General features: G+C 43.1%; 1 protein-coding gene and 1 pseudogene across 1 annotated transcript in view; one reads left to right on the top strand and one right to left on the bottom strand.

Annotated features, from left to right (window-relative positions):
• Positions 1-15,950, top strand: part of LOC129863154 (ryanodine receptor 1-like) — a 105,403-nt gene extending 89,453 nt beyond the window's left edge. Inside the window, exons 89-105 of the mRNA XM_055935087.1 lie at positions 2,398-2,479; positions 2,584-3,887; positions 3,998-4,128; positions 4,265-4,427; positions 4,556-4,642; positions 4,869-5,147; positions 10,790-10,920; positions 11,067-11,109; positions 11,207-11,340; positions 11,474-11,534; positions 13,393-13,539; positions 13,625-13,759; positions 13,877-14,033; positions 14,199-14,263; positions 14,372-14,472; positions 14,558-14,609; positions 14,711-15,950. Of these exons, the coding sequence (XP_055791062.1) occupies positions 2,398-2,479; positions 2,584-3,887; positions 3,998-4,128; positions 4,265-4,427; positions 4,556-4,642; positions 4,869-5,147; positions 10,790-10,920; positions 11,067-11,109; positions 11,207-11,340; positions 11,474-11,534; positions 13,393-13,539; positions 13,625-13,759; positions 13,877-14,033; positions 14,199-14,263; positions 14,372-14,472; positions 14,558-14,609; positions 14,711-14,806 (3,168 nt within the window). The 3' untranslated portion in view covers positions 14,807-15,950. The remainder of the gene's footprint in view (positions 1-2,397; positions 2,480-2,583; positions 3,888-3,997; positions 4,129-4,264; positions 4,428-4,555; positions 4,643-4,868; positions 5,148-10,789; positions 10,921-11,066; positions 11,110-11,206; positions 11,341-11,473; positions 11,535-13,392; positions 13,540-13,624; positions 13,760-13,876; positions 14,034-14,198; positions 14,264-14,371; positions 14,473-14,557; positions 14,610-14,710) is intronic.
• Positions 15,951-16,011: 61 nt separating this feature from the next.
• On the bottom strand, positions 16,012-25,833 carry LOC129863153 (tyrosine-protein kinase receptor UFO-like; annotated as a pseudogene).
• Positions 25,834-26,406: the final 573 nt, after the last annotated feature.

Raw genomic sequence — 26,406 nt, 5'->3', positions numbered from 1 at the left:
TATATCTCACTGGTCATCCCCAAAGCCAACACCTCCTTTGGCCGCCTTTCCAATGACTGGAACGAATTGCAAAAATCACTGAAGCTGAAGACTTATATTTCCCTCGCTAACTTTAAACATCAACTATCCGAGCAGCTAACCGATCGCTGCAGCTGTACATAGCCCATCTGTAAATAGCCCATCCAATCTACCTACCTCATCCCCATATTGTTTTTATTTACTTTTCTACTCTTTTGCACACCAGTATTTCTACTTGCACATCTATCACTCCAGTGTTCATTTGCTAAATTGTAATTACTTGCTACTATGGCCTATTTGTTGCCTTACCTCCTCACGCCATTTGCACACACTGTATATAGACTTTATTTTTTTCTATTGTGTTATTGACTGTACGCTTGTTTATTCCACGTGTAACTCTGTGTTGTTGTTTGTCGCACTGCTTTGCTTTATCTTGGCCAGGTCGCAGTTGTAAATGAGAACTTGTTCTTAACTAGCCTACCTGGTTAAATAAAGGTGAAATAAATAAAAAATGTAAAAAGGAGTGGTAGATCACATAGATGGAAGTTAGGACAGACAGCACTAGTCAAAAGTTTGGACACAACTACTCATTCAAGGGTTTTTCTTTATTTGTACTATTTTCTACATTGCAGAATAATAATAAAGTCATCAAAACTATGAAATAACACATATGGAATCAAGTAGTAAGCAAAAAAGTGTTAAACAAATCAAAATATATTTAATATTTTTGATTCTTCAAACCCTTTGCCTTGATGACAGCTTTGCACACGCTTGGCGTTCTCTCAACCAGCTTCACCTGGAATGCTTTTCCAACAGTCTTGAAGGAGTTCCCACATATGCTGAGCATTTGTTGGCTGCTTTTCCTTCACTCTGCGGTCCAACTCATCCCAGACCATCTCAATTGGGTTGAGGTCGGGTGATTGTGGAGGCCAGGTCATCTGATGCAGCACTCCATCACGCTCCTTCTTGGTCAAATAGCCCTTACACATCCTGGAGGTGTGTTGGGTCATTGTCCTGTTGAAAAACAAATGATAGTCCTACTAAGCACAAACCAGATGGGATGGCGTATCGCTGCAGAATGCTGTGGTAGCCATGCTGGTGAAGTGTGCCTTGAATTCTAAATAAATAACAGACAGTGTCACCAGCAAAGCACCCCCACACCATCACACCTCCTCCTCCGTGCTTCACGGTGGGAACCACACACGCAGAGATCATCTGTTTGCCTACTCTGCGTCTCATTAAAAAACGGCGGTTGGAACCAAAAATCTCAAATTTGGACTCATCAGACCAAAGGACAGATTTCCATCGGTCTAATGTCCATTGCTCGTATTTCTTGGCCCAAGCAAGTCTCTTCTTCTTATTGGTGTCCTTTTAAAAGTGGTTTCTTTGCAGCAATTCGACCATGAAGGCCTAATTCTTGCAGTCTCTTCTGAACAGTTGAAGTTGAGATGTGTCTGTTACTTGAACTCTGTGAAGCATTTATTTGGGCTGCAATTTCTGAGGCTGGTAACTCTAATGAACTTATCCTCTGCAGCAGGGGTAATTCGGGGTCTTCCTTTCCTGTGGCGGTCCTCATGAGAGCTAGTTTAATCATAACGCTTGATGGTTTTTGCGACTGCACTTGAAGAAACTAAATTTTTTCCGGATTGACTGACCTTCATGTCTTAAAGTAATGATGGACTGTCATTTCTCTTTGCTTATTTGAGCTGTTCTTGCCATAATATGGACTTGGTCTTTTACCAAATAGGGCTATCTTCTGTATACCACCCCTACCTTGTCACAACACAACTGATTGGCTCAAACGCATTAAGAAGGAAAGAAATTCCACAAATTAACTTTTAACAAGGCACACCTGTTAATTGAAACGCATTCCAGGTGACTACCTTGTGAAGCTGGTTGAGAGAATGCCAAGAGTGTGCAAAGCTGTCATCAAGGCTACTTTGAAGAATCTCAAATCTCAAATATATTTTAATTTGTTTAACACTTTTTTGGTTACTACATGATTCCATATATGTTATTTCATAGTTTTGATGTCTTCACCATTTCATAGTTTTGATGTCTTCACTATTATTCTACAATGTAGAAAATAGTAAAATAAAGAAAAACCCTTGTAAGAGTAGGTGTGTCCAAACTTTTGACTGGTACTGTATTTTTCAGCGGATTCATACAGAATGGGAAAATCAACTATATGTGTTCGGACCATCCCTCTCACTATTGTCATACTGCATGAATACTTCTAGATCCTCCAACAATTTGAGATTTCATTGGCAGAAGAATTATCTTCAATATCATTAGAAGTCTGCAGGCCTGAAATGCACTGTAGTAACAGTAAATGCCATTGTTGTGAAGCCTTGTGTATATGTTTGTGCTGTGTCGTAGGACTCCAGCCAGATTGGCCTGCTGAAGGAGCTACTGGACCTCCAGAAAGACATGGTGGTTATGCTGCTCTCTCTCCTAGAGGGTAAAATAACATTTTTATGACACACTTTCTGTCTTTCTGCTGTTTTTCTCTTTAATTTCTCCCACCTTCTTCATGATTTGCCTCCTTGCAATGTCGTGTTTCAGGTAATGTGGTGAACGGCACCATTGCCCGTCAGATGGTGGACATGCTGGTGGAGTCCTCCAGCAACGTGGAGATGATCCTCAAGTTCTTTGACATGTTCCTCAAACTGAAGGACATTGTGGCGTCAGACGCCTTCCGTGATTACGTGACTGACCCCCGAGGGTTAATCTCTAAGAAAGACTTTCAGAAGGCCATGGACAGCCAGAAACAGTATTCTCCCTCCGAGATCCAATTCCTGTTGTCCTGCTCAGAGGCCGATGAGAACGACATGATAAACTTTGAGGAGTTTGCCGACCGCTTCCAGGAGCCAGCTAAAGACATTGGCTTTAACATTGCAGTGTTGCTGACCAACCTGTCTGAACATGTCCCTCATGACCTCAGGCTGAAGAACTTCCTAGAGCAGGCAGAGAGTGTACTCAACTACTTCCGCCCCTTCCTGGGCCGTATAGAGATCATGGGTGCCAGCAGGAAGATAGAGCGTATTTACTTTGAGATCAGCGAGGTCAACCGCACACAGTGGGAGATGCCTCAGGTCAGAGAGTCCAAACGACAGTTCATCTTTGATGTGGTTACTGAGGGGGCCGAGGCGGAGAAGATGGAGATGTTTGTCAACTTCTGCGAGGACACTATCTTTGAGATGAACATCGCCTCCCAGATCTCGGAGCAAGAGGAGGAGGAGAAGGAGGAGAATGATGATGATCCAGCTGAAGGAGGAACTGATGCAGGAGGAGGAGGAGGTGGAGATGAAGAAGGCAATGGAGAGGAAGGAGAGCCAGAGACCATCTCTGCCTTTGCAGACTTCATCAACAGCGTATTGAACTTCCTGAGTATCTTCACATTCCGTAACCTGCGACGGCAGTACCGCAGGGTAAGGAAGATGACCATCAAGCAGATAGTGGTGGGTCTGGCTACCTTCTTCTGGACTATCCTCATCGGCATCCTGCACTTCATCTACAGTGTATGTAAGGGGTTCTTCCTGCTCATCTGGCAAACTCTATTTGGCGGAGGCCTGGTGGAGGGAGCAAAGAACATCACGGTGACAGAGATCCTGGCCAGTATGCCTGACCCCACCCAGGATGAGGTGCATGGGGACCTGCCAGGGGAGCCTGGGGTTGGGAAGGAGCAGGAAGCAGGAGGGGTGACTGACCAAATAGACACAGGCGGTGGAGAGGAGGAGGACAATAAAGACAAGGAAGGTGGGGGGACACCACGCATCGATGCTCCTGGTGGACTTGGTGACATGGGAATTGAGGCCACTGTTGAGCCTCCTACTCCCGAGGGTACTCCTTTGACCAAGAGGAAACGGGTGAGGCACATTTTCTTTCTAATGCAGAGACTAAGAAGTGCATGGTGAGCTTTCCAGTAACATATGTGTAGATTCACTTATAATAATGACCTTTTTCTTGTGGTTGGCAGCAACCAGAGGAGGGTGCTGCTGCAGCAGCTGATGGCCAAGCTGCTGATGGCCAAGCAGCTGATGGCCTAGCTGCTGAACCGGCTCCTGCTCCTGCCACAAAAGAGCCCCCTCCAGAGCCTGAGAAGGCAGAGTGAGTACCTCAGGCCATCTTCCTACATGTACAGAAGATTAACTTTCATCCCCATTTATAAACCATACTGTACATGCTTTAATGTTGTGGTGTTTGTTGGAATGTGCCAAAAAACACCCTATTACTTCATTCTCAGCACTGAAAATGGAGAGAAGGCCGAGAAAGAAGCTGAGACCAAAGAGGAGAAGCAGGAGGAAGCGATAGAAAAGAAACCCAAGTCTAAGAAAGATAAGAAGCAACACAGGGAGCAAGGGTTCCAACTCTGGACTGAGCTGGACATCCAAAGAAACAAATTTTTGGTTCGACATGACAGATAAATAATTGCTATCCTGCAGTAGTTTTTGCAACGTGTTGATGTCGCAATTTGCAGACTGTCAATTCCCCTGTCCACCTGTGATTAATACAACTTATTTTGTCTCTTTCCCAGAACTACCTCTCTCGGAACTTTTACAATCTGCGTTTTCTGGCACTGTTCATTGCATTTGCCTTGAACTTTATTCTACTCTTCTACAAGGTGAAGAAATGCTTCTATATTATCTTCTGTCACCTTTAAATATCTTACCATCACTCCAATTCTATAATTGAAACAAATAGCATCTATTTTCAATGACTTCATTCAAAAGTTTTTTATTCAAATCACTTCATGAATTGACTGCCTTCAATTCGAATGCTTATAACATCTAGTGTTAAATGTTAGTAATGTATTTGTTTTTCTGTGTCTGCCTGTGTCCATTGTGCAGGTGTCAGACAGCCCCCCCGGAGAAGGTGATGAGGTGGAGGGCTCTGGCATGTTTGAGGGCTCAGGGTTGGGAGTGCTGTTTGAGGGAATTGGGCTGTTTGAGGGCTCAGCGGAGGAGATGGAGGGATCTGGTGGGGAGGAAGGAGGAGATGAGGAGGGGGGCCCAGTCTACTTCTTCTTGGAGGAGAGCACTGGCTACATGCAGCCCACCCTCACCTTCCTGGCTACCCTGCACACCGTCATCGCCTTCCTCTGCATCATCGGTTACAACTGTCTAAAGGTGAGGCTTCTACAGTAGTAGATGCTGCTACTAATACATATGCTACTACTACTGCTACTACTACTTATACTGCTACTGCTGCTACTACTACTTCTACTACTGCTAATACAACTATTGCTACTACTGCTGTTAATACTAGTACTACTACTGCAACTATTGCTGCTACTACTACTACTGCTAATACTACTGCAACTATTGCTACTACTACTACTGTTACTGCTACTACTACTGCTAATACTACTGCAACTATTGCTACTACTACTACTGTTACTACTACTGCTGCTACAAATACTACTGCTAATATTACTGCTAATACTACTGCAACTATTGCTACTACTATTACTGTTACTACTACTGCTGCTACTAATACTACTGCTACTGCTGCTCCTACTACTGCTACTACTGCTGTAACTACTACTACTACTTCTGCTACTACTACTGCTGCTACTGCTGCTGCTACTACTGCTACTACTACTGCTGCTGCTGCTGCTACTACTACTACTGTAACTACTACTACTGCTGCTACTGCTGTAACTACTACTACTGCTGCTACTGCTGCTTCTACTGCTACTGCTACTACTACTACTACTACTGCTGCTGCTACTACTACTGATGCTACTACTGCTGCTACTACTACTACTACTGCTGTAACTACTACTGCTGCTGCTGCTACTACTGCTGCTACTGCTACTACTACTACTGCTATTACTGCTGTTATACTACTACTGCTACTACTACTAATACTGCTACTGGTACTACTACTACTGCTGCTACTACTACTACTACTGCTGTAACTACTACTGCTGCTGCTGCTACTACTGCTGCTGCTACTACTACTACTACTGCTACTACTGCTGCTATACTACTACTGCTAATACTACTAATACTGCTACTGGTACTGCTACTATGGCTAATACAACTATTGCTACTACTGCTGCTAATACGAGTTCTACTACTGCAACTACTGCTGCTACGACTACTACTACTACTACTACTGCTGCTGCTGCTACTACTACTACTGCTGCTACTACTACTACTACTGCTGCTACTGCTGCTACTATTGCTGCTACTGCTGCTACTACTGCTGCTACTACTACTACTGCTGTAACTACAACTACTACTGCTGCTGCTGCTACTGCTGCTGCTACTACTACTACTACTGCTACTACTGTTACTACTGCTGCTATACTACTACTGCTACTACTACTAATACTGCTACTGGTACTACTACTACTGCTACTACTGCTAATACAACTATTGCTACTACTGCTGCTAATACGAGTTCTACTGCTGCTACTACTACTACTACCGCTAATACTACTACCACTACTACTACTACTACTGATACTACTGCTGCTACTACTACTACTGCTGCTACTGCTGCTACTACTGCTGCTACTGCTGCTACTACTGCTGTAACTACAACTACTACTGCTGCTTCTGCTGCTGCTACTACTACTGCTACTACTACTACTACTGATTCTATACTACTACTGCTACTACTACTAATACTGCTACTGGTACTACTACTACTGCTATTACTGCTAATATAACTATTGCTACTACTGCTGCTAATACGAGTTCTACTACTGCAACGATTGCTGCTGCTACTACTACTACTACCGCTAATACTACTACCACTACTACTACTACTACTGTTACTGCTGCTGCTAATACTGCTGCTACTACTACTAATGCTGCTACAAATACTACTGATAATACTACTGCAACTATTGCTACTAATCCCACTGTTACTACCACTACAACTGCTACTGCTGCTGCTACTTATGTTATTTATGCTACTACTGCTGCTACTACTACTACTTATGCTGTAACTACATCTACTACTACTACCACTGCTGCTATTGCTGCTACTACTGCTGCTACTACTACTACTGCTGCTGCTGCCACTACTACTACTATTACTAGTGCTGCTGCTGCTGTTACTACTACTACTATTACTACTGCTGCTGCTGCTGCTGCTGCTACTACTACTACTGCTACTACTGCTGCCGCTGCTGCTGCTACTGCTGCTACTACTACTACTACTACTTCTACTATTATTACTACTACTACTACTGCTGCTAGCAGGGGCGAAAATCTGAGATCAACCTTGGAGGGGACAATTACATTAAATTTTCTCAAGAGCAATTCCTGAGGGGGACACCAAAAGTAGTGCTGTAACACATAGCATACGTTGTTAAATGTATATTGAGGAACCATAATTCCTACAACTGGATAATTGATAGGTACAGTAGTTAACTGAAGGGTTTTCCCAACTTGTTCAAATGTTTAAATCATTATAATTCTACTACTAATAATAGTTATAGCAGTGCTCCTTACCAGTCCAGTATGTATGCAGGTATTCGTACTTACAACCAGCAATATCAAGAAAGGTCAGTAGGTGACAATGGTACTGTACACTGTATGGGTGTAGTTTTCATAAATACAATGAACATGGTGTGATCACATCTAAAAGAATCTCCATTGAGAACCATCACAAAGTTGGTCTCCGTATTGAATTGACCTTTTAATTTGACTTTTTCTGATACATTCATATAGTCATTAAATATGTCCACCTGGCCTGAGTCTACAATATCTTTGCAAGAACAAAAAGCTTAAAATAAGTACAATTCTAAAAGCAAAATAACTACTTCAATGAAAAACCCAAATAAATCAACCAAAATATCCTTCAGTCAGTGTCTCAACTCTTCAAACAGCAGCTATGGACAAGTATGTCGCACAAAGTATGCAATTTTAAATAAAATAACATGAAATAAATCATTTGTAAGTGTACTAAAAACTACTAAACAAAAGAACAACTATCAATTACACCATGGGTTCTCAAACAGGGGTCCATGGACTAATTGCAAGGGGTCCGTGAAATAAAAAAGTGTAATGAATGTAGTCAGTACCACAAGGTTTCCAGTAAGTTTACATATAATATAGAGGGGGTGGAGGTCCCTGAGGACCGCTCAAAACCTTGCCTGCCTTGCCTCAAAATATGCAGGGGTTCCAGTACCCCAAAAAGGTTGAGAACCACTGCTATACACACTACTGAACAAAAGAACCGAGCATATGTTTGCGGGTTTCCTCAACAACACATCAGTTGGCACTTTCGCAATGCCCTCGCCTGTTGTCTCCGACACCCTGTATAGCCCAATAAACTCCTTGTGAGGGACATGGTCATGGTCAACATAACGCAGACAGACATTCTCCTGTTCAGCACCAGAGACATCTTGAGTACCATCAACAATTAATGAAAATTGTACAATCGGAAGAGACCTAATCTCAGCTGCAATGCCTCGAATGACTATTGGCCATGATGTTCAGAATTTCATTCTGTGCTTTGGGGCCTGTGTACATTGTGGTACGCTCTGTTAACCACTTCAGTAAAATGGGATCATCCTCTTCTGCCCTAAGTTTCAAAATCTGGTATAAATTCCCACTGTCATCCGTGTGGCCTCTAAAGGCTTGTCCCTGTCTTACTACATGCCGCACCGAACTAACAATTTTCATCAAGCAATGCCTTGCGTCATCCAGCTGTTTACCCCACGCGCTGGACATAACTGGACACTGATTGGATTTAGCTGGTGTGCTGTTACAATTACAAAGTAGCGGTGGGTTTGGCAATTTTGATGTGCTGTGAATTTTTCAATGCCTTTTCTCCAGTTCCTAAATCCTGCACTAATGAAGGCAGCATCAGCTCTTTGGCCAAAAGATGGCTGGCTTGAAAACCCTTGGCTACAGTGAAAACACAACACTCCTTTTATTGATGGATTATAATGTAGCCAGGGGAAATCGCGAAACCATCTCTCTTGAAACGTCAACACTCTGTTGGCAAGAGTTTGCGGTTCTATAAATTGTGGGTGTGGCTGATATGGTTTTGTGCCATCACTGTGGTAACTGGACAATGCTGTGCCACTGTCCCCTATACTGGTGCTGCTGGCAACAAGGGTGACACTTGGTCCTGCCGTGGCTGTGACACTGTCCTCTGAAGTCTCTCTCCCTGGCTCTTTCCCTTTCACCACCCTAACTGACTCAGTCTGTCTCCTAGAAAATAAATAAGGTGTTTGCCGTACTCCTAACTACCAGTACCCAAAACTACACAATTAATCACAACAGCAATACCATTGCCGTAAACAAATCTTAGTTTAGTCACCAGTTTAAGTTGAGAGTGGGGGTATCCATGGCATTTTCCAATTATGTCCCTATTTTACAAGTCAAAAAAATTGAGAACCTTTCATAATGTTGCCAAACAAAGACTCAACAAACTTACCTGAGACTCCCTGTCTGCCAGTCTGTCCCTGCATATCTGTCCCCAACTCTGCTGTCTGTGTGCCATCTGTTGCCTGCTCTGCCTAATGACATCATTGTGAAACATTTCCATTCGCATTTCACTTCTTTCTTATGAACATTTTATCAACTAGTCGTTGAGATATTAGGATACTAGAGTTCTTACTATGCGTTTTGGTGTACTGACAAATACTCTGATGTCCGTCTTCTTACTTTTTTCTGCCATTTTTCTACCTGGCTGGCTGGCTGGCCTAGCTGCACACACACACATTTACACAACACATGCTTCAACCTTTTGTAATTTAAATAGTTTGTTTCATATTGGCTGGCTTCCAACAATAGCTGAATTTGTAAAGCTAGCGAGCACCAATTCCGTTTCTGTGTGTTTGCTATAATCTTTGCTACCTGGTTAAATAAAGGTGAAAATAAAATAAAATAAAAAAAGTTTACTATCGACAATTTATCTTTTGCAACGAGACCATTATATATATTTAAGACAATGGTAGAAGAGAGTGTAGTTCTGTTCTGTTCAGTTTGGACTTCAGTTTATTGCTAACCTTATCACAGGGACGTCGAAGCACTACAGCTGCATGCTGATCTTGGAATAAACTGACGATAGCAAAGATTCCATCTTTGACGACGCCACATAAATGGAATAGGTACTAGCTAGCTTGATAGTTAATGTTTGCTTTAGTTTGCACGCTAGCTCTGCAAATTCAACTAGTGTGTGAACCCTGCCAACATAAAAATAAATAAATAACATTGCTATGGACCTGCTATGGATTGACTGGATTAACCTCACGTCAGTTACGTACATGTGCCTTTCGGACAGTAGATACGAACTCTCTATTACCTTGCCAGCTAAAGAACTGGCAGTGGATCAAACCATTGTGAGGCAAAGGGCGGGGGGGGTCGCAATCTTTTGAAATTTAAGTGCGCTATTAAGTGTCTATAATCAGCACAAGTGCTTTCATTGCGTATTATTAATATTATTGAAATTACATAGTTATGTTTACAGTGATATATTGGGGGGGACAAATCATATTTTTCCCAAGATGGGGGGGTCGTGTCCCCCCCGTTCCCCCTGGGATTTCCGCCTATGGCTGCTAGTACTGTTACTACTACTGCTACTATAACTACTGCTTCTACCACTACTACCACTACTACTACTACTACTACTACTGCTGCTACTGCTGCTACTTCTGCTACTACTACTGCTGCTACTACTACTACTACAGTAGACTTCAAGTGTATCTGTGCCCCATAACCATTAACACATGAGTGATTTGTATGATGACCTTTACATGAACGGCTCAATGACAGGAGAGAATGTGTGTTCCTCTCAGATCCCTCTTGTGATCTTTAAAAGAGAAAAGGAGCTGGCCAGGAAACTGGAGTTTGATGGTCTTTACATTACAGAGCAGCCTGAGGATGATGACATCAAAGGCCAATGGGACAGACTGGTCCTCAACACACTGTAAGCATGGACAGACAAGCTCCTAGAAGTCCACCTATACCCACTAGTATTATTTAATCTCCTTTCAGAAAACTTTACAGAGGAATCCTTGCTTAAATGATGCCTGTCTTTGGAACTCAGTACCATTTCCAATTGTTTATTCACAGCTCTTTCCCAAGCAACTACTGGGACAAGTTTGTTAAGCGAAAGGTAAGATGTTTTTTTTGTATCTTAGAGGCTATGTGTGGATGAAGTTGGTTGAGTTGGTCTTTGGATGGAATGTTCTATGATGTGTCTGTGTGGCCAGGTCCTGGATAAGTATGGAGACATTTACGGCAGAGAGAGGATTGCAGAGCTCCTAGGCATGGATTTAGCCTCGTTGGATGTCAGTCAACAAATTGATAAGAAGCCGGAGGAACCCGACAATTCTGCATTGGCCTGGTATTAAGCAATGCTGTTGTACTTCTCCAATCTTATAGGGGAGCTTTTCATTGGGTTATTAAGGCACTTAAAATAACTGTACTTTTAACCTACTGCACAAATATATGAAAGTCATTGAAGTAATCTTTTTCAGGTTTACGTCTATTGACTTCAAGTACCAGATCTGGAAATTTGGAGTTGTGTTCACAGACGGGGTAAGAGGGATTATAGATAAATAGTGTTTTCTATTTTTGAGCTATATACATACAGTGCATTTGGAAATTATTCAGACCCATTGACTTTGTCCACGTTTTGTTACGTTACAGCCTTATTCTAAAATTGATTACATCTGTAAGGGAGTGCGTAACTGGCGGCAGGGAAGTCAGGCGCAGGAGAGCAAAACTGGGTAATCAACGGAGCAGTTTAATCCATAAAACCACCGGAAACCAGAACAATAAACAAATGGGTACAAAACTCGTCGCGCATCAGAGAAAGCGTGCACATGCACTTACAATAAACAATTCCGCACAAAGACATGGGGGGAACAGAGGGTTAAAAACACAACATGTAATGAGGGAAATAAAGACCAGGTGTGTGAGAAGACAAAACAAATGGAAAATGAAAAGTGGATCGATGATGGCTAGAAGACCGGCCACGCCGACAGCCGAGCGCCGCCCGAACAAGGAGAAGAACCGACTTCGGCGGAAGTCGTGACAACATCGTTTTCCCCCCTCAACAATCTACCCTATAGTGAAAAAGCGAATGTATACATTTTTGCAAATGTATTAAAAATAATCAGACTATTTGCTATGAGAATCGAAATTGAGCTCAGGTGCATCCTGTTACCATTGATCATTCTTGAAATGTTTCTACAACTTGATTGGAGTCCATCTGTGGTAAATTCAATTGGTTGGACATGATTTGGAAAGGCACACACCTGTCTAAATAAGGTCCCACAGTTGACAGTGCATGTCAGAGCAAAAACCAAGTCATGTCGAAGCAATTGTTTGTTGAGCTCCGAGACTGGATTGTGTCGGAACACAGATCTGGGGAATTCTGCAGCATTGAAGGTCCCCAAGAAGAACACAGTAGCCTCCATCATTCTAAAATGGAACCACCAAGACTCTTCCTAGAGCTGGCCGCCTGGCCAAACTGAGCAATCGGGGGAGAAGGGCTTTGGTCAGGGAGGTGACCAAGAACCCAATGGTCATTGACAGAGCTCCAGAGTTCCTCTGTGGTGATGGAAGACCGTCCAGAAGGACAACCATCTCTGCAGCACTCCACCAATCAGGCCTTTATGGTAGAGTGGCCAGATGGAAGCCACTCCTCAGTAAAAGGAACATGACAGCCCTCTAGGAGTTTGCAAAAAGGCACCTAAAGGACTATCAGACCATGAGAAACAAGATTCTCTGGCCTGAATTGCCAAAGCGTCACGTCTGGAGGAAACCTGGCACCATCCCTACAGTGAAGCATGGTGGTGGCAGCATCATGCTGTGGGGATGTTTTTCAGCGGCAGGGACTGGGAGACTAGTCAGGGTCGAGGGAAAGATGAATGGAGTAAAGTACAGATAGATCCTTGATGAAAACCTGCTCCAGAGCACTCAAGACCTCAGACTGAGGTGAAGGTTCACCTTCAAACAGGACAACAACCCTAAGCACACAGGCAAGAAAATGCAGCAGTGGCTTCTGAATGTCCTTGAGTGGCCCAGCCAGAGCACAGACTTGAACTTGAACGATCATCTCTGGAGAGACCTGAAAATAGCTGTCCCCATCCAACCTGACAGAACTTGAGAGGATCTGCAGAGAAGACTGGGGGAAACTCCCCAAATACAGGTATGCCAAGCATGTAGCGTCATACCCAAGAAGACTCTAGGCTGTAAATGCTCCCAAAGGTGCTTCAACAAAGTACTGAGTAAAGGGTCTGAATACTTATGTAAATGTAGAATAAGGCTGTAACACAACAAAATGTGGAAAAAGTCAAGGGGTCTGAATACTTTTCAAATGCACTGTATGTCTTCATACTGTAAGTTGCAGACACTAAACTGTATATTATTTCAATCTTATTCCCCCCAGACTTTTCTCTATCTGTGTTGGTACACGATCATGTCCTTGCTTGGACATTACAACAACTTCTTCTATGCCTGTCACTTGCTGGACATAGCCATCGGTGTGAAGGATCTGCGTACTATCCTGTCCTCTGTCACCCACAATGGGAAACAAGTAAGAGCTGACCAGGAAGACTCTTCCAGCCTCCATGTGTAGTGAATGTGTGGCTGATTCTACTCATTCCCTGTTTCCGTCCTAGCTCATGATGACATTGGGCTTGTTGGCAGTGGTGGTATATCTCTACACTGTAGTGGCTTTTATCTTTTTCCGCAAGTTTTACAACAAGAGTGAAGATGAGGATGAGCCGGATATGAAATGTGACGACATGATGACTGTGAGTCAGGGTTTCTGTCTCTGGTCTGCTCTGTGTGGTATACAATATGTTGTATAGTAGAGTCTACTTACTCCTGCCCTATATTCCATGTGCTCTCTTCCCTCCACTTTTCGTCAGTGCTACCTCTTCCATATGTACGTGGGCGTGCGTGCTGGCGGTGGCATAGGGGACGAGATCGAGGACCCGGCAGGAGACGTGTACGAGCTCTACCGGGTCGTCTTTGACATCACCTTCTTCTTCTTTGTCATTGTCATCCTGTTGGCCATCATCCAGGGTAAGGCACCCGTCCCGCTTATGCAGTCCAAAACACTACTCAACTACTGTACAGTATACCTCAAGCAAGGCCAATTTCTGTCTGGGCATACTGAATGGATGGAAGGAGATATCTAGTCATAATTCCATTCTCCAGTGAGGCTGTGAGCTTGTGTGCTACCTACAGGTCTGATCATTGACGCCTTCGGAGAGCTCAGAGACCAACAGGAGCAGGTTAAGGAAGACATGGAGGTAGAAATCATTTATTTTATTGCTTTCCTCAGTTTTAGGTGAGTGAGTCAGATAGTTATGCACATACCAGCATCTTGTCTACTGTTTCTGTTTATTTGATTCTTGTAGACCAAGTGCTTCATCTGTGGAATTGGAAGCGACTACTTTGATACGACGCCGCACGGCTTCGAGACCCACACCCTGGAGGAACACAACTTAGCCAACTACATGTGTGTGTTCTCCCTGTCAGGCAGTCAACAGTGTGTGTCCATGTCCATCAGCCATCACAATGACCTGCCTGTCTGTCCTCTGCAGGTTCTTCTTAATGTACCTCATCAACAAAGATGACACGGAGCACACTGGCCAGGTGAGTCTGTCTGTCTGTCAGTCAGTCTTTCTGTTTGTGACACCAAATTCCTCGCCATTAATTTCAATTTTAACCCTCTATCCTACTGTCCTCTGTTGCAGGAGTCGTATGTGTGGAAGATGTACCAGGAGCGAGCGTGGGACTTCTTCCCTGCTGGCGATTGTTTCAGAAAGCAATATGAGGATCAGCTTGCATAACTATACTGTAACGTACTACTACAATTAGTAGGTTTAATAACATACTGTAACGTACTACTACGATTAGTAGGTTTAATAACATACTGTAACGTACTACTACAATTAGTAGGTCTTGTCATACTAAACTAGACTGAAATAGCTGTACTATACTGTACGGACCAGGGTGAAGACACATTTATAGTGCTAGACCAAAAGAGGGCTTTTGTCCCTCTTGTTCGAATAGGCCAAACACATGCAAACTAAATGACTGCATTTAGAAGATGTGTTTGTTACCATGTCAATTCTTCAAATGTGTGAATGAATGTGGGAAATACTGAAGTGCATATGTAGCAATAACAATTACATATTTCAATTAATGTCATCTCTCACACACAGTGCACATTGTTTGTAGACAATACAAATGTACATTTCTGTGTCTAAATCGTTTGAACAAACTTTATTAGTTGCATTGGTACTTTCTACTATAAGCCCAACTAGAGTATAGTGGCTGGTACTTCTATGAAAAATGTAAAACAGAAATACCTAATTTACATAATTATTAAGTAAGTATTTAAGTAACAAGGACAACATTTGTGACGGTTGCTTATTTTCTCTCAGTGGTCGTTTCTCTCAGTGGAGTGACTACGTGGGGGATAGTCACAGAGTGCATTGTTTTTTCCTTTAAAACAATGCACTCTGAGACTAATGACACAAAAATCTCTTTGATCATATTTGACTATTCCGCTTGAATTCCCATCCCACTGGAACAGCTCTATAACCACTCATACAGTACATTGAATGTGTTGAGTGCCCTACTTTCTTCAACTGCTACTTTTCAACTGACAACATTTGTGTTGCATACACTACAGCTTTTCCTGAAACCTTCACTGTTTATTTATTAATAATAATGTTGATTATTCTTATTTTTCTCAATAGAACTAATTATGGTTACTGTGCTGTTAACGTAGTAACTAGGGTTTGTGTATTTTTTCGTTTTTAGTATGTTTAATGCTGACTCTAGTCTGTGAACACTATGAAGGCATTATTGTATCCAATACATTGTTTAGTTTGAGAGAACTCACAACTTTCTGTTCTTAAAACAAAGATTGGTTTATTAATGAGTTTGTTCATTGGTTTATTAAATAAAGGTATTGATGCACTTGCAGTTTGATGTAGCTTTCTTTCAGTAGAAGATTATCCCAATTTATATCACACAGTCACTGCCAATGAATTAGGTGATTTGATTTCTTAACTTAATATTGGGAAGATATTTAGCATGTGATGGGGGGCTGCATATTAGTAATAATTTACTGCAGTGTATGTGCACAACAAATCAATGATTTCTTTAGAGCTTGTTCATTTGACCACACAACAGTATTTCAATAAAAAGTGAATTTCAGTCCACATTTTTCAGTATTTCTAAACAACCACTAGTAGTCACTGTGTATTTTCTCGAAGCCTCACTGCCTGAACACCCTACGGTCCCATCCTTGACCTGTCCGTCCAGCAGGAGAGAGGAGGAGCGGGATGCCTGGAGCTGCAAAGTGGGGCTTGAAGAGGAGGCCATCCAGCTCATGCTGTCCATAGAGTCATTGAGATAGGGCTGGGCCTCGTGCTGAGGGCTGACCATAGTCATTAGATAGGGCTGGGCCTTGTGCTGAGGGCTGTCCATAGAGTCATTGAGATAGGGCTGGGCTGAGGGCAGAGAACATAGTGTTCTGCATGATCATGATGAGTAGGATGATGCACCTGGATTGTTTCCAGATTGCCCATGTTCTTCCAGTAGGACGGGTGAGGCAGTCCAAAGGGCTCCCAGCCCCCAATGGCCCCTGGGGGCTCTTCCATGTTGAAGTAGAGCAGGTCATCTGCAGGTCATCTGCCTCCTCTTGCTCAGGCATCCCCTCCAGGGATTTCTCCAGGTCACAGTGTAGAGGGGAACCCTGGGCGGCCCTTAGGACTCAGCAGCCAGCAGGAGAACATCAGGAAGTAGTTACAGTATGAAGGAGAGGAGGGGACGACTGAGGCTTATACAACATGAGAAGAAATAAACACAACTTCAGGTACTCCACGAAAGTTACGTTGCCTCTACTGTGTACCAGCAAATAACGATAATTCAATGAACTAACTCATACTCTTCAAGGATTTATGTGTACAGATCCAGAACTAGAAACTCACATGGTGTCCAGGCAGCCAGGGGTCTGTTTGAGGCGGTTGCGCTGTCTAAGGGAGTTAAACTAAAAAACCTTTTTTCCCTCCATCTGAAGGGTCTGAATACTTTCTGAATGCACCATATGTCGCAGGATTTTAAAACACGAATACAGAGGCGTACATGGAGCACATAATGTAACCAGACCAAGTCAGGAAGGATTTCACCACATCACTCTTGGTGGTGTAAACTCTGTCTGCCAGGCTCTCGATGGCGATCCATTTCACTGGCATCTTTGAAATGCGTCCTTGTCTATAGTAGTACCCGTTATAGATCTTCTTGGAAAGGCCAAAATCAGCCACACAGACAGTCATATTCTCATTCAGCCTGCAGGACAGATATGTACAACATAATAAATATTGTATTGTTACTTGTATCACTCAACATGCTAGACTTTCACAGAAAAATATTGAAGAGTATGTGTGAGAAAGAGTGGAACATATTGACTAAACAGAGGTGAGAATCCTCACATGCAGTTTCGCGCTGCCAGGTCTCTATGGATGAACCTCTTGTTGCTCAGGTATTCCATTCCCCGTGCGGTGTCTGTCATGAACTTCACCAGCATCTGAGAAGGCAGGGACTGATGGATGGAGAGGAGACGGAGAGGATTAGATAAGGCAGTTCTCCAACAGGGGGTGCTATACAGCAGCACAAATGGAAAATGCATAAAAGGAGAAAGGCCACAACGCTAAAATGTATTTGTGTAACAAACTTTCCGATCTGTGTGGGAGGGAAGGGAACTGACCAAAGGATTGTCCCCAAGTCTAGAGTAGAGAAGGAAACTGTGCAGGTCCCCATGCTTCATATAGGGCAAGATGACTACAGGGGAGGGGTAGCCTCCTCTCTCTGCTGCCTGCAGACGGGGAATTCAAGAAGGAATCCAGTCAAACAGTTAGGAGTTTATAACACAACTTTATCAGACACTTGGTTATTGACCACATTTTAATAGTAGATGGAGAAAGTTGTGACAAGCGACCCAGACTGTCTCACCAAGGAGTCTCATGACGTTGGGGTGGTCAAACTCCTTCATACAAGCAGCCTCCCCGAGGAAATCCTCCATCTCAGTGTGAGTGCAGATGGAAGCTAAGAGAAGGTGAGAGGGAGGAGAAGGTGACTAAGTTAAAATATGGGAGAGACATGGTGGCAACTGACACTGTCTGATCACTCACTCTTCACAGCTACTTTGAGAACATTTACATTTTACATTTAAGTCATTTAGCAGACACTCTTATCCAGAGCGACTTACAAATTGGAAAGTTCATACATATTCATCCTGGTTCCCCCGTGGGAATTGAACCCTGGTCCCCCCATGGGAATTGAACCCACAACCCTGGCGTTGCAAGCGCCATGCTCTACCAACTGAGCCACACGGGACCATGAAGAACAGCCTGTTGGTGCACCAGAAGCCCTTCTAGAACAGAGCCAAACGCCACTGCAGAGTAAGACATGGACTTGTTGTTAGTCAGGTGGGTGTATCTGGGGATATAAGCCTCTTAAGGGCCTGGGATGTTTACTCCTAGATTGAGTAGTTCATGTCTAGGTTACATCATGTATGATAAAGGCATCAGTCAGAGCTCACTCACCCTCGCCAAGGGTCTTGCCCAGGGTCAGCTTGTGACTGTCCATCATCACGTCCTGCAACTTCTGCTTCAATTCACCAATAAATCACCAGGGTGTTCACTGTGGAAAGGGATAGATAATACTCCCTTACACTGAAACAGGGATTTCTGAAAACATTACATCTTGGAAAATAACTTTAGCATGAATCCTCCCCCACTGTCCTTAAACAACTGCCAAAACACATCAGAGTTTGTGTCATGAACAGTGCTTGTACCCATAGAAATAGACGTGGCGTGCGTTCCATGCAGGGGGGAATGTTACCGAATACTGGAAGGTGGGCCTGCGTGAAAAAAATTGGGATCCCCTGATTTAGACCGTTTTCCATTTTTATTGGAATAAATCAATTAAAAGGTGTAGGTGCCTTGACCCCTAGAAATACTAGCAATATGATTCTACCAAGATCTGTACTCGGTTCTCAATTAAATCCAAAGGGTTGTGTTAACAGCCAGATCACAACACTACTCTGCTTCTACACATCTGGCACAGAACAACATTGAGCAACAGGATGAAATCCAAGCCTCAAAATCTGTTCCAGAACTCTCACCCTGCACGACACATCATTTGATTCCAAGTCATTCAGTTAAATAACGAATATATCCGCTCACCCTGCACTGTTTCTCTTATGTCAGTGGCATGGCAACTCACATGTGGCTTCGTTTGACTGCCGATTGTAGGTGCGTCCTGCACTGTATCTCACCACAAAATCCCCACCAGCGTTCCTCATAGGGTAAAATGCCTTCCTGTTGCACACATAGATGGTTTAAATGAATCATCTGACAGTAATGAAAACAATGGAACAAAGTGATACAGGGACAGTGGTGTAAAGCACTTAAGTAAAAATACTTTAAAGTACTACTTAAGTCGTTTTTTGGGGTATCTGTACTTTACTATTTATGTTTTTGACAACTTTTAATTTTACTTCCCCTCATTCCTAAAGAAAATAATGTACTTTTCACTCCATACATTTTCGCTTACACCCAGAAGTACTCGTTATATTTTGAATGCTTAGTAGAACAGGAAAATGGCCCAATTCACATACTTATCAAGAGAACATCCCTGAGCATCCCTACTCCCTCTGATCTGGTGCTCATTAAACACAAATGCTTCAATTGTAAATTATGTCTGCGTGTTATGTGCCCCTGGCTATCCGTAAATGTATATTGCTTAATATAAGCAATTTGAAATTATTTACACTTTTACTTTTGATACTTAAGTATATTTTTGCAATTACATTTACTTTTGATTCTTAAGTATATTTAAAACCAAATAATTGTAGACTTTTACTCAAGTAGAATTTTACTGGACGACTTCTACTTGATTCATTTTCTATTAAGGTATCTATACTTTTAGTCAAGTATGACAATTGGGTACTTTTCCCACCACTGTACAGGGTTAATTATAGGTACATACCCAAAGCATGTCTCTCTTTGTCGCAATATAATTGCATATACGATGAACCCTATCAAGGCCAGACTGACAGCAATCCCCATGACCACATAGCACCAATGCCAGGAGAATGCCTGGTGGAGGGACACAACTAAAACAGAGGAAAGAGAGCTATGTTAGCTACAGTATGTCAGACACCATCATGTGCTACCGATTAAATCAACCTAGAAAACAAAGCCCCTTAAATATTAATTTTGAATCTCCTGCTGTTTTCCCTTCTCCTGGACCCATCACAGCCATCCTGTTGTCTCCCTCGGTTCTGTCCAGACTCACCAGGCTGCTTCTGTTTGAGGGATTGGACTGAGCTCCAGGGGCCGCCACCTGTAACAGTACAGGCACTCACTCTCAGGGACACATTGTCCAGGAGGCTAGAGAGAGGGATAGCTAGCTCAGAGGACTGAACTGACTCCATAACAGCCTAAGACAGGGAAACAGAACAACAGCAAAGATACCCATTACACTGTGTGTGTGTGTGTGTGTGTGTGTGTGTGTGTGTGTGTGTGTGTGTGTGTGTGTGTGTGTGTGTGTGTGTGTGTGTGTGTGTGTGTGTGTGTGTGTGTGTGTGTGTGTGTGTGTGTGTGTGTGTGTGTGTGTGTGTGTGTGGGTGTGTGTGTGTGTGGGTGTGCGTGCGTGCATATGTGTGTTACCTGGGACATGGTAGCAGTGAGGTATTCCACTCTGTAGCCCAGTATTTGGCCAGTTAATCTGCCTGGTGGCTTGGACCAGCTGGCAATAACATATGTTCCATTAAACAGTCCACTCACGTTGTCTGGTGCTTCCTCTGGCACTGTCAGATACACACAAAAAGGAATAATGTGTACAACATATTAAATGATCTGTAATATACACTACTGGACTCATGGTGTTAAAACCAGTGTGTATTTAAAGAAAGGTTCTGTGCATAATATTTCTCTTATTAAGACAACAATGTAAATAAAGACATCTTTGTCTATCACGTTGTGAGTCATAGCGTGGGCGGTGGCTGGAGCCTGTACTGGACCCTCTCCAGGGATGTCATCCCTGAGTGTTCCACTGCTGTTTGTTTCAAGATGTGGCTCTACCTCAGCCAGCAAAAACACAAGCACTTCTCCCTCTATCCTCCGTCTCTCTCCCTCTATCCCTCCAACCCTCCCGTCTTTCTCTCCCTCTCCCTCTCTCCCTCCAACCCTCTGTCTGTCTCTCCCTCTGCCTAAGCCCCTCTGACTCCTGTTGAGAGATATACTGTAGGTGAGAGGGATAAGATATCTTTCCAAAATATTCCTGTACATCTTTGTGAGGAGGTCGGGAACATGTGCTCTATTTACAACACAAAGTATAGCGCACGCACGCACGCACACACACACACACACACACACACACACACACCTTAAAGATTTGTGCCACCTCATGCGTGTGCATGCTATCTTCAGATAAAGAGACAGAGTAAAGAGTCTAAATGGTTGGGTTACACAAAGACCTCAGATTCATGAGTCTTCCACTGCCTGCAACAACAAACGTATGGAATGAACCAATACGATGTCTTTTTTTCTCCTCCACACAGTCAACATCGTGTAGTTAATTAAATCAAATGAATCCAAACTTACATTCTCACAGCACAAAGAAGGGTGTTTTATTTCAACTCTGGTTACTGATTTGATTGAATTGCCGTTTTTTCCTGACTACTTTTTACTTCAGGAAAATGATTTATAGGTCAGCATGTGTTGATGCTCACTACACCACTGTGGTAGTGGCTGTTTCCCCTTTCTCTTCGAAAGTCTCTCTTTCCCTTTTTCACAAGCATGTCTACATTGCAGACTCCTCTAGCCTTAATTCAAACACACTGCAGCATTATGGACACAGCAGGGATGCACCACCTCTGCCAAACCATGAATAGACAATGTTTAATGTGTTTCCCTCCTGCTCTCAGTACCTCCTCCTTCACTCAGGCAGCTTGCTCAATATAGAGGTTTATATTTAAAACACTGAGGATGGAGAGGAGGAGTGTTCCTACTGGCAAACTTGACTGTCTATTACCATCTCAGAGGAATAGCACTGACAATCTTTATTTAATGTCGGGTCCCTATCTCTTCAGTTTATTTGATCAAAAAACACTTGAGAATGCTTAACCAATTCCCAAATAGTTTTTTCAAGAACAATCTTTGTTCCAAAACCAGTCTTTGACAGCGAGTCACTCAACTGAGACTACTATCGTTGCTCCTCCCATATTTCCTGTATGTCACTGAGCTCTGCTACATAAGTGTTGTTGCACTTGTTGATTCCCTTATTGTCACTCAGGATGAAATCATCTGCCAAAATGACTAAGAAATGTACAAGTGAATACAAATAACTATCACGTTGACTCCCGTTCCGGCGCTCAACGTCACCAGTCTCTAACCACTTGTCCTGGCAACCCATCTGTACGCATACCTGGCAACCATCATTACGCACACCTTGTCTCATCATCGGTCACACCTGAACTTCATTAACCCCTTGATTACTTATCCTTTATATAGCACTCTTTTGTTATTAGTCATCAGGTAGTATTGTTTTTGTTTCCATGTCAGACGCTTCTCATGTTTTGTATTGCTCCATGTTCGTTGTTATTAAACTCACTAACTGCACCTGCTTCCTGACTCCCTGCATCTACGTTATAATAACGAAAAACATTATCAGTAATAGAATTTTATAAACACTGATGGGTTGTGGGTAGAAGATCGTGGCGTACAGCTTACCTCCTTCAGCTGTGTGCAGTGTTCCCCATGGTGTCCACGGGGAAGCAGCTTGACTACTACGGCAAGCCACCCTCACGTCATAGAAGGTGTAGGGCTTCAGTTCAGGGAACAGGTGTTGAGCAGGTGGTACATTGACATTCTGATTATGGATCAGGAGATTACACAGCGTGTTGCGGTCAGGACCAGACGGAGCTGCCTGAAATATCAACCATGGTACACTGAGTGCATAAAACATTAATAACACCTTCACCTGGATTCACCTGGTCAGTCTATGTCATGGAAAGAGCAGGTGTTCATAATGTTTTATACACTGTGTATAACTCATGAGCAGTTACTTTTAGATTGGCTCTGTATCTAGACTATTCTATAGTCAGTCACACCAGTTTCTTGGATTAGTCTTACCTGTATAGAACACACAGAGACAGGATATACCCCTCCAAAGCCAGGCTCCCAGGAGATGTGTAGGGAAGAGTTGGTGACCTCTACAACTTGGACTTTCTGTGCCTGGGAGGGAACCACTATTCCAAGACAGAAAGAGAGATAGTCATGGATAAAACCAATCCAATCAGCATGTTAAGTAATGTCTGTTGCACCCCTGCCCTGTTGGTACGGACCTGTCACAATTCCAGAGGCTGAGGTAGGCACACCTTTACTGTTGTGTGCTTCACAGGAGAAGCTGCTGTTATGGTTGAGGCCTAAATGGTGACAGTCAGAGAGGTGGTCAGTGAGATAATGAATGCTTTTGATTTTATCAACACTCTTTTATGAAAGAATTGCCTCTGAAAATATATTTTACATCACACAATACATAACAATAGAAATGTTTTTTCCTCATGTCACTATGTAAATGTTTTCTTTATTTATCTTTAACTCTGCATTGTTGGAAAAGGACCATTAAATCAGCATTTCACTGTTAGTCTACACTTGTTGTTTACAAAGTATGGGACAAATACAATTTGATTTGATTTTGATTCGTTCTACGTGTGGCATGCAAATAAGACAGTCTTTGCCTGTGATATTGAGAGTAGAGGGAGAATCGGACACCGGGTCCTGTAGCGTGTTGAGTGGTCCTCCATTCTGCAGCCAGATGATCCTGACTGGTTCTGGAGGCCCATGGGCCAAGCACTGCAGGCTGAGGCTAACAGTAGCCACCACTGTCACGTCATGAGGCTTCACTGAGAAATGTGGGATTCCTTGAAAAGATGATGAAATTTCAGTAAGATATTGTAGAATATAGACAGACATTTTATTAAAACGAGAAACGGGACACTTTACCCTCCAGCTGAATGTGCCCCTCCTGAGACATCAAGTCCTTCCTCCCCACTGTTGCCATACAACAGTATCTCCCAATGTCTGACAGTTCACATGATCAATTCTGAGGACAGACAGACAGACATATAACTAAAAATAAGATGCATTGTTGTTCTGACTGACATAACGTAAACACACAGAGAGAGTCATACTAAGGAAAGACCTGAGTTCAATGATGGTCAGCCAACCTCCTTCAGTGACAGGCACTTGCACTTGATTGGTGTCAGCGTAATCCAGGGATTGACCCTCCCTCAACCACACCACATCCGGAGGCTCCTCTCAACCCCCATCTCCCTGGAGAGTACAGAGCACCTGTACCGGCTTACCCAGAGATAAGGTTACGTTGGTCGGGCTCTTCAAAAACTGAAACGCTTCATAAAACAAACAGGTGGGACACCCACCCCCTCCCTCCCTCCTGTCCGGAGCCGCCAGAGTCTCCCTCCTGTCCGGAGCCGCCAGAGTCTCCCTCCTGTCCCCAGTCCGGGGTCGGCGGTAAGGGTCCCCGCTCCAGAGGCGCCACCTAAGTGGGCCAGGACTAAGGCGGAGCGGGGTCCACGTCCCGCACCAGAGCCGCCACCACGGTGAAATGGGGGGGTGGGGGGGGGGGGGGGTGGGGGGGGGGTTAATGGTTAATGTCTACATTTGTTTCTGCCCCGTGGTTAATGTCTACATTTGTTTCTGCCCCGTGGTTAATGTCTACATTTGTTTCTGCCCCGTGGTTAATGTCTACATTTGTTTCTGCCCCGTGGTTAATGTCTACATATTAACCACGGGGCAGAAACAAATGTAGACATTAACCACGGGGCAGAAACAGGTTGAATCAACATTGTTTCCACATCTAAATCCACTGTCATAACATGATATACCAGTCAGTTGAGAAAACAGTGAAATGGTTAGTAAGATTATTATCTTAGAGACAGCAGACTTTACACATGCAAAAACAAATGTATAAGCCTACTTTTTTATCATTAAAATTATGTAAATAAAATTCATCTAATTTCAGGGGCAAATTTCACTCTTCAAAACTAGCCGGATGTGTTTCTAAAATGAGGAAACAGCAGATTTAGTAGTAGGCTATTTCCTGGTTTTGACTAAGTGGTGTACAGCCAGACAGTAGACAATGGACCTGATCGGACAGCTTAGAGCTTCTGCTCTTTTCTGTCCATAAAAACAAATGGATTGGTGGAAGAGACAGGGCAGGCCAGGAGCAAGGAAGGAGGGTGTGGTCAAGCAAGGCATCCCCCGAGGCTAAATGCCCTAAGGTTTTTATCAGAACAGGCGTAAATTAGTTTCACCTTTTTATTTTCCCGACATGAGTTTGTGGTGTTTTTAAAAATTAATAAAAAATAAAAAAACGTCATTTAAATTAGAGCTCACAACTGTGCGGGCTGAGAGGGGTGGGGGCGCTAGGAGTGCATTCACATATATCTACACACTTTCATACACACAGAATTTTTTGTATTTAGTATTTTTTTAAATATTATTTTCCCTCTTTTTCCCTTCTCCCTTTTCCTCTCTTCTAGGTCAGTTTCAGCATTATGGACATGGGTGTATCTGTGGTCCATTTGGCCTGTCCCACAGCTTCCTTCGGTGTACAGCTATGACCAGAAATGACTTTTATGTAGCATGTTAATAGAACTTACGCAGCAGGTTAGGAGAATTAACGTAGTAGGTTAGGAAACCGGTTAAGGTTAGCTAAAACGTTCTCATAACCTGCTACGAAAAGTCACTTTCGGGTCGTAGCTGTACTCCATCTAGTCACAACCCTATTTCATGGCAACATAAAAAACATTCAACATACAGTACATGGGGTATTACTGCTCCCTTGTGGATGTTCTTAGAATCACAACACTGCATTAAAATGTCCTAGGCCAGAACAGCATGATCTCATGCCATAGCAGTGCTCTTCAATCATAGTCCTTGGGGTTCATCGATGGCTAATATTACCTGATTCAAATAATCAACTAATAATTATCAAGCCTAAACTTAACCTTGTTTGACGGTGCTGGGCCGGAGCAAAAGCCTACACACCCTGTTGGTCCTCAGAGCCAGGCTTGAAAAACAAGATGTTATGCATGATCTCTCATCTGGATATTCAAATAATAAATGAAAGAAAAGCACATCTTTGTATGAAAGAATATGCTAGCATATGATAAAGGATGGATGCACGTATGAGAAAATTTAATGTCAGTTTTCATTGTTAAAGTTCTTATGAAAAACAAACAAATAAAGTGTTTATCTGCAGAGATGTGAATGACTGTTATCCTGCAGCAAAATGCTTAATGTCTGTTCTATGTATCATATTTTAAAACCATATGGGATTTATG

The sequence above is a fragment of the Salvelinus fontinalis genome, chromosome 10 (assembly GCF_029448725.1).
Source record: "Salvelinus fontinalis isolate EN_2023a chromosome 10, ASM2944872v1, whole genome shotgun sequence".
NCBI classification, from domain to species: domain Eukaryota; kingdom Metazoa; phylum Chordata; class Actinopteri; order Salmoniformes; family Salmonidae; genus Salvelinus; species Salvelinus fontinalis.
The sequence above is the reverse complement of the archived record's forward strand: the minus strand, read 5'-3'. Positions and strand labels throughout refer to the sequence as shown.